Source organism: Trichosurus vulpecula, chromosome 3 (genome assembly GCF_011100635.1).
Source record: "Trichosurus vulpecula isolate mTriVul1 chromosome 3, mTriVul1.pri, whole genome shotgun sequence".
In the NCBI taxonomy this organism is placed as follows: domain Eukaryota; kingdom Metazoa; phylum Chordata; class Mammalia; order Diprotodontia; family Phalangeridae; genus Trichosurus; species Trichosurus vulpecula.
Window position 1 is genome coordinate 363,989,141 of NC_050575.1, and position 14,112 is coordinate 364,003,252.

At 38.9% G+C, this 14,112-nt stretch overlaps 1 protein-coding gene and 1 pseudogene across 1 annotated transcript; both read left to right on the forward strand.

Annotated features, from left to right (window-relative positions):
• The window catches only part of LOC118841651, a 1,013,973-nt pseudogene that overhangs the window by 972,114 nt on the left and 27,747 nt on the right, over positions 1-14,112 (forward strand).
• LOC118841670 (olfactory receptor 1N1-like) lies at positions 2,266-3,216 on the forward strand. The gene has a single exon (XM_036749251.1). It carries the CDS (start codon positions 2,269-2,271, stop codon positions 3,214-3,216), a length of 948 nt encoding a protein of 315 aa, XP_036605146.1. The 5' UTR covers positions 2,266-2,268.

Consider the following 14,112-nt stretch of genomic DNA (forward strand, 5'->3'; position numbering starts at 1 on the left):
CTAGTGGCTGACACAGTTCCTTCCATTTGCTTAGTATTTGTTGCATTTATTGAATTGCACAAGACTAAGCAAAACATAAACTTTGTCCTGGTTTTTAAAAAAAATGTGAAGAAGGTTAATTATTCAAACTCTAGACTGATGAACTTGATGTCAGATGCCATAATCAGGATCCCAAAAGATCTTGACAGGCTGAACTAAGGGGCCAAATTTGATAAGAAGAAATGAAATAGGAATAAAATATAAACTATTACAACTTGAGGTTTTTTTTAATCTTTGTACAAATTACAAGAGGAGAAAGATGTGACTCAATAGCAGGGTGTGAGACATGGAGAAGATCCCTGGATGTTTTAGGGTAAAGTGATTTTATTATGCATTAGCTACGACACCATAACCAAGTATAGTGTCCAGAGCAAGGAAGATATTAATTCCATTAGACTCTGTCCTGGGCAGAACACATCTGGTATATCATATTCAGCTCAGGGTTATGACATTTTAGGAAGGATATTGATAAGCCAAAAAATGTCTAGAAAAGTATGATGCATGATTCAAAAGCTGCTTAAAACCATGCTATATACAAATCATTGGAAGGAACTGGGGAACTTTAGCCTGGAGAGGAGAAATCACAGAGAAGATTTCAGTTTAGTACAAGCAAGAATTTTCTAAGAATTAGAAGTATCTAAAAATGAACTGGTCTGACTTGGGATATAATGTTTCCCATCATTGACGATGTTAAATTAGGTTATCCTCTCATTTGGGGATTGAAAACTGTTTCATACATCTGGCAGAGATTGACCATAGGCACTCTCAGGTCCTTGGGAATCCTGAGATCCTATGATTCAGGTTTCCATAGGACAATTCAGCCATTAGCCTAAGGTTTGAGGTGGGGATGGATGGGGACAGTAACTTATTCCAATTTATACAATTACTTTCTTGAAATGCCAAGTCAAGAACCTTTGCCACCTGATTTATACTTCACTTCCACCCCTCCCTATACCTTACCCCTCCTAAATCTATTGTTGGCTCTCACCATTACCTCTGGTCCTTCAACCCCTCAGGCCTTTCTCAGACCATCATAGTTGTTCTGGCTTTACACAACTTCCTTCCCTGCCTCACACAAATTCAACCCTATACTCTCCCGTACTCCCAATTCCCTTCCTGCCTTTTCCTACTGCTTTTCATTCCTTGCCCAACCCCAAACCCAACCCTGAATTACTCCTCCTACTCAAGATGCTGCTGAGTAAACAAACCTGGAGTAAATCATACAACTGTACTGATTGGGTCCACAATAAACTTAAATCACTAAATCCTGGGTTCTTACTTTAGCAAGGTAATTCTTTTACCTAACTAATCATCTTAAACAAATCACATTCGTGTTTATTCAAACCTTGTCTTCTATCTTCAAGCCTTCCACAGCACCCTCTTGCCCTGCCCTATTAGCTGGGCACCTTTTCATCATACTTTACCATGAAAATCAAGGCCGTTCATGATAAGCTCCCTCTTAATGCCTTCTCATCTCACAACTTCTTGACATCTTCCCCAACCATCTCTTCCTTTCTTCTAGTCTCTGATGGAGAAGTTTTTCCCCAAAAGGGTCCTAATTGATCCTCTATCTCACTCAGCAAAAAAGTTTAAGTGACTTGCCCAGGGTCACACAGCTAGTAAGTGTCTGAAAATGGCCAGACTTAAACTCAGATCTGCCTTACTCCAGGCCCCATGCTCTATCCAGTGCATCACCTAGCTGCCCCCAATTTTTTTATATTACTTCATTGTTTATGTTTGCTGTTTTTTGGTTGTTCATGTCCAGATGTTTGTGACTCCATGGACCATACTGACAAAGACACTGAAGTGGCTTGCCATTTCCTTCTCCTCTGGATTAAGGCAAGCAGAGGTTAAATGACTTACCCAGGGTCACACAGCTAGAAAGCATCTGAGGCTATATTTGAACTCAGGTCTCCCTCTCTGGGTCTTTCAGACACAGTGTTCTTTCCACTGATTCACCTAGCTACCCCCTCCTCCACCTCCTTCACACAAATAGTAGAGTCTAAAGTGGGTGGCCACTCACAGGCAAAAGAGTTGTTTCACAGAGCCTATAAATTGTTTTGCTGACCAAAACTAAATAAAGAAATAAAGTACCTGAAGATTAGGTATTTTGCTGTTTGGTCCAACATGCTTAAAAATGAATGTTGATTGATATGCAACTTAATGTACTTAAGGAATTATTCATTTGTTTTCTGTAGGTCTTTTGTTGCTTCCTGATGTGTCAATGAAATGAGGCAAGGAAATCAGTCTACTGTCTCTGAATTCCTCCTCCGGGGTATCTCCCATTGGCCAGAACAGGAGCAGATTCTTTTTGGGCTCTTTCTATTCATATACCTGGTGACTATAGTTGGGAACCTGCTCATCTTCCTGGCCATCATCTCTGAAGCTCGTCTCCATACCCCCATGTACTTTTTCCTGGCCTGCCTCTCTTTAGCTGATATTGGTTTATCTTCTACCACTGTCCTGAAAATGCTAGTAAATATGTATACCCAATGTCACACTATTTCCTACATAGGGTGCCTAACACAACTCTATTTTTTCCTGACTTTTGGTGATCTAGATAGCTTTCTGCTGGCTGTGATGGCATATGATCGGTATGTGGCCATCTGTCGCCCTCTCCACTATACCACGGCAATGAGCCCCAGGCTCTGTGTACTTCTTGTGAGTGTGTGTTGGGTTCTCACTAATTTGGTTGCCCTGACTCACACCCTCCTCATGGCCCATCTCTCTTTTTGTGTGGTAGGGGAAGTGTCTCAATTTTTCTGTGATATTGGCCCTCTTCTGAAGCTGTCCTGCTCTGACACTCGTATCAATAAGTTGATGGTTTTTGCTGTTGGTGGCCCAGTTATGACAATTCCTTTCCTATGTATTGTGGCCTCCTACATCCACATTGTCTTGGCCATCCTCAGAATCCCATCAGGGAGTGGGGGAAGACGCAAAGCCTTCTCTACCTGTGGCTCCCACCTCTCTGTAGTTTGTGTCTTCTACGGAACTGTTTTGAGTGCTTACTTCTGTCCCTCATCAGTATACTCTACTGAAGAGACAGCATCATCTGTGGTCTACACAGTAGTCACCCCGATGCTGAACCCTTTCCTCTATAGCCTGAGGAATCAGGATATGAAAACAGCCCTAGGAAGCCTTCTAAGAGGTAGGCTATTTATCTCCCAGGCTCAGTGATCCTTCCCCCACCCCACATCTCTCAAAATACACACACACACACACACACACACACACACACACACACACACACACATGCTCATATGTGTGTGTGTGTGTGTGTGTGTGTGTGTGTGTATACTTAAGGTTAAACATCAATACAATTGGCTCAATATGATTTACAACTGTTTACATTTTCTTTTTTTTTGAGTTTATTTTTTTTTATTTCTTTCACTTTTCACTGACTCTTTCTTCCCCCCACCCACAATCAAACTTTCCCTTGTAACAAATAAGTATACTATAGTAAGTACAGCTTAGTATAACAAATCACCTCTATGGTCATACCTCTAGTCTTCCACCTGTACTGAAAGGTGGTAGGATTTCTTATTTTTTTTTTCATTTTTTAAAATTTATTTAATATATTTAGTTTTCAGCATTGATTTTCACAAAAGTTTGAATTACAGATTTTTTTTCCCCATTTCTACCCTCCCCCCACTCCAAGATGGCATATTTTCTGGTTGCCCCATTCCCCAGTCAGCCCTCCCATCTGTCACCCCACTCCCCTCCCATCCCCCTTCCCCTTCTTCTCTTGTAGGGCAAGATAAATTTCTATGCCCCATTGCCTGTGTATCTTATTTCCTAGTTGCATGAAAAACTTTTTTGTTGTTGTTGTTTTTGAACGTCTGTTTTTAAAACTTTGAGTTGCAAATTCTCTCCCCTCTTCCCTCCCCACCCACCCTCCCTAAGAAGGCAAGCAATTCAACATAGGCCACATGCGTATCATTATGTATAACCCTTCCACAATGCTCATGTTGTGAAAGACTAACTATGTTTTGCTCCTTCCTAACCTATCCCCCTTTATTGAATTTTCTCCCTTGACCCTGTCCCTTTTCGAAAATGTTTGTTTTTGATTACCTCCTCCCCACGTCTGCCCTCCCTTCTATCATCCCCCCTTTTTTATCTTCTTCCTCCTTCTTTCCTGTGGGGTAAGATACCCAATTGAGTGTGTATGGTATTCCCTCCTCAGGTCAAATCTGATGAGAGCAAGATTCACTCATTCCCCCTCACCTGCCTCCTCTTCCCTTCCCACAGAACTGCTTTTTCTTGCCACTTTTATGTGAGATAATTTACCCCATTCCATCTCTCCCTTTCTCCCTCTCTCAATATATTCCTCTCTTATCCCTTAAATTGATTTTACTTTTTTAGATATCATCCCTTCATATTCAACTCACCCTGTTCCCTTTGTGTGTGTATATATATATATACACACATATATATATACATACATAGATACACACATATGTGTATATATATGTATACACACACACACACACACACACACACACATATATATATATATATATATATATATGCATATTCCTTTCAGCTACTATGATATTGAGGTCTCATGAATCATACACATCATATTTCCATGTAGGAATGTAAACAAAACAGTTCAACTTTAGTAAGTCCCTTATGATTTCTCTTTCTTGTTTACCTTTTCATGCTTCTCTTGATTCTTGTGTTTGAAAGTCAAATTTTCTATTCAGCTCTGGTCTTTTCACTGAGAAAGCTTGAAAGTCGTTTATTTCATTGAAAATCCATATTTTGCCTTGGAGCATGATACTCAGTTTTGCTGGGTAGGTGATTCTTGGTTTTAATCCTAGCTCCATTGACCTCCAGAATATCATATTCCAAGCCCTTCGGTCCCTTAATGTGGAAGCTGCCAGATCCTGTGTTATCCTGATTGTTTTCCCACAATATTCAAATTGTTTCTTTCTGGCTGCTTGCAGTATTTTCTCCTTGACCTGGGAGCTCTAGAATTTGGTGACAATGTTCCTAGGAGTTTTCTTTTTGGGATCTATTTGAAAAGGTGATCTGTGGATTCTTTCAATTTCTATTTTACCCTCTGGCTCTACAATATCAGGGCAATTCTCCTTGATAATTTCTTGAAAGATGATATCTAGGCTCTTCTTTTGATCATGGCTTTCAGGTAGTCCAATAATTTTTAAATTATCTCTCCTGGATCTATTTTCTAGGTCAGTGGTTTTTCCAACGAGATATTTGACATTGTCTTCCATTTTTTCATTCCTTTGGTTCTGTTTTATAATATCTTGATTTCTCATCAAGTCACTAGATTCCACTTGCTCCAATCTCATTTTTAAGGTAGCATTTTCTTCAGTGGTCTTTTGGACCTCCTTTTCCATTTGGCTAATTCTGCCTTTCAAGGCGTTCTTCTCCTCATTGGCTTTTTGGAGCTCTTCTGACATTTGTTAGTCTATTTTTTAAAGTGTTGTTTTCTTCAATATTTTTTTCAGTATTTTTTTGGGTCTCCTTTAGCAAGTCATTGACTTGTTTTTCATGGTTTTCTTGCATCCTTCTCCTTTCTCATCCCAATTTTTCCTCTACTTCTCTAACTTGCTTTTCCAACTCCTTTTTGAGCTCTTCCATAGCCTGAGACCAGTTCGTGTTTTTCTTGGAGGCTTTTGGTCTAGGTTCTTGGACTTTGTTGACTTCTTCAGGCTATATGTTTTGGTCTTCTTTGTCACCAAAGAAGGATTCCAAAGTCTGAGACTGAATCTGGGTGTGTTTTTGCTGCCTGGCCATGTTCCCAGCCAACTTACATCGGGGTATGACTGCTTGTAGAGCAAAGAGTACTTTGTTCCAAGCTTGAGGAGATGCGCCCTTGGTTTCATAGCTATTTCTATACAGCCAGCTCTGCCACACCAGCACTCCTCCTTCCTCAAGAACCACCAACCCAGACCTGACGCAAATCTTCAGTAGGCTCTGCACTCCTGCTCTGATCCACCACTTAATTCCTCCCACCATGTGGGCATGGGACCGGAAGTAACTGCAGCTGTAGTTCTGTAGCTGCACCTCCCCCACTGCCCCTGGGGCAGTGGCTAAACCGTGAACTCTGTCCCCTGCAGCTTTTCCCACTACCCTTCTCTGTTGTCTTTGGTGTTTGTGGGTTGAGACGTCTGGTAACTGCCACAGCTCACTGATTCAGGGTGCTAGGGCCTGTCCTGCCTGGCTCCTGGTGTGGTTGGTCCTGCTGCCTCCCAGGCTGAGCTCTGCTCCCCTCCACTCCATGTGCGATAGACCTCATCTAGTGACCATCCAGGCTGTCCTGGGCTGGATCCCTGCTTCCCTCTGCTATTTTGTGGGTTCTGCAGTTCTAGAATTTGTTCAGAGCCATTTTTTGTAGGTTTTTGGAGGGACATGGTGGGGAGCTCACTCAAGTTCCTGCTTTCCAGACACCATCTTGGCTCCACTCCCCACAACTGTTTACATTTTCATTCACTAATTTTAATTTTTAAAATGTTAACATTTTTTCCCTCATCCTTTCTTTCTCCATCAGGATTCTGGATCCATTCCAGTGCATTACACTATTGGATTTTCTAGCCAAGATTACTAGAGGCATATGAGTCCCAAAAAGCAATTAGCATCCCTTAAATGTCAGAAAAGAGCATGATCAGCCACACCTGAAGGCCAGCCCACTTTCCTCAGCTGCAGCTAATCATAAGCCTTTTCTGTTGCCTCAATCCCTATCCTCCTTTGTGGTCTCAATGAATATGGTCTTTTCAATCCCTTTGTGCTTGCTGACCCACTGAGGGGGGACAGTCTGACTCAATTGACTAACAGTTACAATGCCACTGTTAATAAACTTTTGTCTTGCCTGGAAAACTTGCCTCAGTCTACCTTCATTGCATTTTTATTCACCACAGTCCAATATCTCAACTTTCACAAACTATAGAAAATAGGGGCTCAGTTAACCCTTTGGGGAAGGAAAGGGAAAAGAAAAGGAAAATTTTAAAAAGGGAAAGGAAAAGTAAAGGAGAAAGATGGAAAAGAGAACAGGAGAGGGGAAGGAGGAAGAGACTTTGAAAATGGCTGTTTACAAAAGTTAGGTTAGTTGGGCTCTGAATTGCATACCAATCTCTTACTTTAGCTCTGGGACTTGAGTTCCTGTGGAGCTATAGGCTTGTCTCTAAACTCTAGTCTGGGTTGGGTTCTGGAGGGACTGCACTGAACTAGAGGCAATATTGCATACTGGGTAGAGTATAAGAATTGAAATAAGAAAGCCCTGGGTTCATATTCCACCTCAGGTACTTACTAGCTATATGGAAAGTCACAACCACTCATAGCCCCAGGCCCTCATCTGTGAAATGAGGGGTTGGACTAGGACTAGATGGTCTCTAGGGGCCTATCCATCTCCTCTGATCTGTGATTCTATGAACTGATCAGGACTCTCCTCCTTGGTTATCACTGCTAGCTCCTTGACTTCATAGCTTTAATTATATTAAAAGATGTGGGGGGGGTGGGAGGGAGCATCTAGGAAAGCTTCTGGGATTTTAAAAAATACAAATGATGTATAGACAACACTTCATCAGAAATGGGAAAAAATACTAAGATTTCACTTTTTTTATCCTAGATCTGCCCTCAGAAAATGCTGGGAGCATCCCAGAATAAGATGTAGTATTTCTGTGACTAGTCTAGCTGAGAGTGAGATATCTGTGCAGCAGTTGAATCCCCATAATTGTCTCCTTTGCTAATGAGACCTCAAGGAAATTCCACTCCTTGGTACCCAAAATTTCCTTATCTCTACTGCTAATTAACCACTTGTGGTTGTTCTTTATATCACATTAGACAAACTAGGGATGAAATTTCAGCACTTCCACAAAGTAGATCTTATCCTAGAAGTTTGTTTTGGCAACAAATCCCCTGACAGCCTGGAGTCTCCCAAAGCAAAAGAGATTTCTCAGTAATACATTTGCTGACTTGCCCAATTTAACAAATGTGAGAACATAAGAAATATCCCTAGGGTTAAATAATGGATTCCTTTCATCCAGAAACCAAGGGACCCATTGTAGGAGACTAATCCTGTCTCTAATGATGTCAACCTCATCAATTTCAGGAATACACCTCAGAATATCCTTAGTTTCTTTTAAAATTCCTTAGGCTATTTAGCCCAAGTATATCAAAATCATGGAATCCCTTAATCATTAAAGTTTAAGAGTCAGAGACCCTTAGAGTTGCAAAGGATTTTTTATATAATCTTATCTAATCTTCTACCCAAAGCAGGAATTTTTGCCTACAATAACCTTAAAAGGTAGTATGCTAGACCCTTATTGGAATACTTTCAGTGAGAAAGTACTCACTAACTTTAAAAAAAAAAAAAAACTCCTTTCTTTGCTGAGCAGCCCTGAAATCTGTTCCCCTACAAGTTTTTCTGTTGGTCCTAGTCCTGTCCTCTGAAACCTCACAAAACAAGTTAAATTACCCTCTGTCTGATATCCCTACAAATGTTTGAAGCCTGATTATTCAGTCTTTTCTTCTCCAAACTAATCATCCCTCACTCCATTTTTTCAACCTTCCTTCATATGGCATAGTTTTGAGGTCCTCCATCAAACTGCTTGTTCTGGTCTGGACATACTCAAATTTGTCAATACCCTTTTAAAAACGTGATGCCCAGAAGAAAATTCAATTATCCAGATGTGGCCAACCAGGGAGGAGGATAGTGGCACTAGTGTCTCCCTCACTGTGAATGCTGTGTTTTGATGAATATAACCTAAGATTTATTTTATAGCAAAAGATTTTTGGTTCACATAAAATTGATAATCAATAATTGTCCTCAGATTTTTTTTGACAGAAATTATTAAGTCAAGTATTTCATGTCCTATATGTGTAGTTTATTGTCAACCTAAGAATAGGACTACTGCTGCTGCTGCTACTACTACTAGTACTACTGCTACTATTACTACTACTACTACTACTACTTCTACTTCTACTACTACTGCTACTACTACAAGCAATAATAACTGATGTTTATATAGTACTTTAAAGTTTGTAAAATAATGGCAATTTTTTTTACAGATGAAAAAACTGAGGTTCAGAGAAGTATATTTTCCATGATCACACAGATAGTGTCAGACATAAGATTTCAACCTAAGTTTTCTTAACTCCAATTATAGCACACTATCCACTATTCTAGGTTGCCTCCTGTTCCTAGATTCTTTTCTTTTTCCGACAGAAATTCTTAGGTGGCATTACCACCTCCTTCAAAGCGCTTATCATTTATACCGCAGCAACCAGATCCTCCATTTTGGTGAGAATCAGATCCAATACAGAATTTTCCCTTGTTGTATTCCTCCACTTTTTTGAAGGATAAAATTCTCCATAAAGCAAGTCAAGAAATTATCAGGTACTCTGTTTTGGGCAGAGAGACAGAGAGTTAGCAGATATCTGAATCACTGAAATCTCCAATGACTAATTTTTATACACACACAGAAGTGTGTATGCATGTGTGCATATATATATATACACACATATATACGCATATATGTATATGTATGTGTATATACATATATATACACATACATACATACATACATACATACATACATACATACATACATATGTCTTTGACCTGTTTCCCAAAATCTTTGTCTATTTCCTTTTTCTGTACAGGTCATCTGGAGAATATGCCAATGACAACATCATTCCTGATTCTGCTTCCTTTGATCTCCATCCAAATGCTCTTCACTAGTCTCACTCCCTCTGGTTCCTGGATTTATTAATGTGAATATATCCACACAGAATCAAAGAATAATGATTTTTTAAAGTTGGAATAAATTTAAGTGGCTACCCAACAACAACAATAATATTCATAATAACAATTGCTAACATTTATATGATGCTTTAAGTTTTGCAAAATGCTACATAAGTCATCTCACTTGATCTAGTACAGCTTTAACATTCCTTCTAACTAGTTGCATGATCTTAGGCATATAATTGAGTTTCTCTGAGCTTCTGTTTCCTCATCTGAAAGATGGGAATAATACCTGCAGGTCTTACCTGGAGACATGTTTTACAGCTAAAAATAAAAAAAGATAATGTAGGTAAAATCCTTCGCAAACTTTGAATCACTACTCAAATGTTAGTCATTAATATTATATTCTGAAATGTGTCCTGGATTTTGGAAGAGTAGATTTCAGAGTTCAGATGTTGAATGCAACCATCAGAGGATCGCCTGACCCTGACCTCATGGTCAGAGCAAGTTCAAAACAGTTGGAGCTAGTCTTGTGGTTTCTCTGGAAATTCCTCAATGTTGCATCTAGAGGCCACTGTTCTAACTAGATGTCACCACACCCTAATCCTTCCCAACTTTCTCTATGCACTTTCAACTATTTTGTAAAATAACTTATATAACAGCTTTGAGAGGCTATGCCTTCCCTGAGACTCTCTCTGTGTTGAAGCGTATTTAAATTCTACTCCTTCTGCCTTTTCTGGTCACTCCAGTATGGTATCTTGATTTGTAATTCTTTTGCCTCAGTTAAAGACCCTTGTTGTTACTACTTTGGTAGTTCTGTATTTCAAGTTGACGTAGAGAAAAGATAGATAGGATCTCGTGGACTAAAATTCTTTAAGAAAAACTAGCCCAGGTGGGATGATAAATTCTCAAATAAAGTCTGAACACACAAAGATAAATAAATTCAAAGGGGAATAATAATGGGAATTGTTTAAAGGAAGTAATGTGGGTACACACACAACTAATTTATATTTTTAAATGACTTGTGTAGCAAGATTGAATTGGCCTATAGGGGCCATCATATGAAGCATACTCAGAGTTGACATTATGAATTCCAGTGATCTTGTGGGGACCTTTGAAACTTGCTCCTGGATATGTGTGGCTCAGAGCCAAGGGCTTGTATGTTGAGATGTCAGTCAGAAGAGCTATCCACTCAGTGAATGTATAAAAGATTTTTATACATCAGTTTTTCTCTTGGCCTCTCTTTGATTCTAACTTTGAATCATGTCAGGACTATTTAGTTCTACCTCCCAAGAGTGGGGTAGGGGAAAGAGCAGCTTACTCAGCCCCAACCTTAGCTTTGATGAAGAAGTAAGTACATTGCATCCAAAACACATTCTTGCCCAGGCAAGGTTGAGCCTGTGTTTAGGAAGCCAGTTGGTGTTGGCTCTTTCTTGCTCTTATAGAAAAGAGTTTTTATCTCAAGATGGACATCTCCAGGCTTGGAAGTAATCTTGTAACTTCAAGAAGTCCAGAGGTCCTGACTTCCCATTAGATCAGAGTTTAATGGAGAAAAGGAAGGATTCCCCAGAAATTCTTCCAGCAATCTCAGAGAAAAGGTCCACTGAGAAAAGGTTAGGCCCATATTTGGCCATTTGGACAGTGCAGAGCTGAGGTGAAATATACAGAAGATACATGTTGCCGATGTGGGTTATGTATTTATCTCCATGAATTTGTTCAAAGGACAGTCAACTCAATAAACATTTATTAAGTGCCTACTATGTGCCAAGCACTGTGCTAAGTACTAGGGATACAAATTAAAAAAAAAAGAAAGATAGTCCTTGCTCTTAAGGAGCCTAGAATTGAATGGGGAAGACAACCCATAAAAAGAAGCTGAAAAGTAGAGGGGATGGGGCAGGAGGCCAACAGGGAGTGCCCAGTGTGGGGGCATGTTGTTTCATGGAGTCAAAACCAAAGAGACCTGCTGATATAAAATGGAGAATTACCTGGAAAATTCTTAAAGTTCAGGGCCCTCTATAAAGGAAGGGTATAAATAGATTAAAATATACTTGTTATATATCCTGTTGAAGTTTAAGCATCAGCCTCTTAGCAGATTACAACCAGAATTATGTTAAGTTGCCAAATCATATTTTAAGGTATTCTTTTAATGCCTACTGTGAATCTTTTATGTTTAGCATTTATTTTGTATGTACAAATTTTGTGTCAATAAAGATTTGTCTGATACTTGATTCACTTTTTGCAGTGAATACCCTTCTGCTCCTCCATTTTTGGGGAAACCCTAGATGTGAGCCACAATTAAAATTCTGTGTATAATCAACCCTTGGGATAATGAAATTGGGTTTAACAACCCCAACTGTGAGAACAGGGATTCTACCCCTCCTTATTAGAGGACAAGCTTCAGAGGACTGATTTTGGCTGAAAATGTATGCTTCAGTAGAGAACATGTGGATCCAGCTGCAGTTCCCTAATGTTATACTTGTACAGAAGATTAAAGTAAGAGCAGGTAATAGATGATGAACACAAAGACTCCTTATGCTAATAAGGAAAACTAATGCTTAAAACATGGGTTTTAAGTTATATTGAGGAAAAGAAGAGGATTAAATGAGGACATAATCATTGTTCAAGGTGGATGGGACAACGAAATGACAAAAGAGAGAAGATAACTCTACCTCTCTTTCTTTATTTTTTTTTTCTGCCAAGGAGAATGACATTGTTACTGGAAAGAACAACAATGGATGGAAGGGACTACAAGGAGAGGAGAAGAAGGGCAGTGGGTGTCACCTCAGAATGAGAAAGGAAAAGGTGCCACTAAAAATGTTCTCATAGAAGGAAAAGTATCTATCCGTGGTAAGAGATAAGGACTTTGTAATGTGCTTTTACCAGAGAGAATGCTTGCCTTCTCTGAGAAATGGTTGTACCTCAGAAGATTATATTCTACACTATCCTACACAAGGAGAAGAGATACATGAATCTCCAAGAGTAGCCATAATAATAAGGGAAAATGAACATTACAGATAGATTAACCTGGCTTTAGAAGTGAAGAACAATCATAGTAAGGGCCGGGCACAAGACCAGATCTCAAAATATGGAGCACAAAATTATTCCCATTACATAATGTTGCTTCTATTCAACATTGTGTGCCTTAGGAATTGATATTTCTAAGAAGAAGGCACAGCAAAAAAAAAAGGCAGAAAAAAATAATAATATAGACCTAGGATAGACTGAGGCAACTAGGTGACTCAGTGACTAGAGTGCTGGGCCTGGAGTCAGGAGGACCTGAGTTCAAATACAACTATAGACACTTTCTGGCTGTGTGACTTTGGGCAAACTACTAACTCTCTTTGCCTTAATCCATTGGAAAGGAAATGGCAAACCACTCCAGTATCTTTGCAAAGAAAACCCCATGGGCAGTATGGTCCATGGAGTCACAAAGAGTAGGACACAATCAAACAACTAAACAACAAAGACAAAAACAAGATGAAATGGGAAAGTCAAATTTGGTACTTTGGAAGCTTTGAGCTCATGAGGAAATTAGAGAAAACAAAGAAAGAACAAGTATGATTAGATTTCACACTGGAGAATATTATTCAAAATACTCTAAACAAAAAAAAAGACATTATAAGGGGGACAAAGGAAAATTCCTTAGAAAAGAATGGTACTTAAAATAAGAGGTTTGGGGAGAGAGAAGATGTTGAATTGGGCAGGGAAAGAAGAAAGTAAAAAGAGAAGCAAATGAATGAATAAAAATGTAACAATTTAAGTTCAGAGAACTGGAGGAAAGGATAGGTAAATAGGAATTTGAGAGAGCTTTTGGGAACAGATTAGCATCAAAATTTAAGTAAAACTAATGACAGGTACAAGTGCTTATTTAAAAGAGGAAAGAAATAAAAAAAAACATACACAATAAATGGAGAAAAATGTAAACCTAATTATCATAACCCCAAATGTCAGTGAATTCATATTCAATTCAGTAAAATAAAAATTGTCCAAATTTAGAAAAATGAAATCCAGCCATTGGCTATATAAAGAAATCCCTTAAAAATAGACACATACAGAATGAAAATGAAAGGTTGGAATAAAATTAATATACAACAGACCATTAAAAAAAACCCAAGAGCTTCAATCATGCTCTCAGACAAAGTAAAAGTGAAAATTCTCAGTGTCAAGAGAGATAAACATAGAATGCCTTAAAAGTTCCATAGATAATAAAACAATAGCAATACTAAACATACATGTACCAAATGGAACAGAATCTAAAGTAACAAAGGAAAAGTTAAGTAAATTGCAAAAATGCATGAATAATAAAAGTAATTGTAGGAAATGTAATGCTCTTCTCTCAGATCTGGAAAATGGAGGATAAGCAA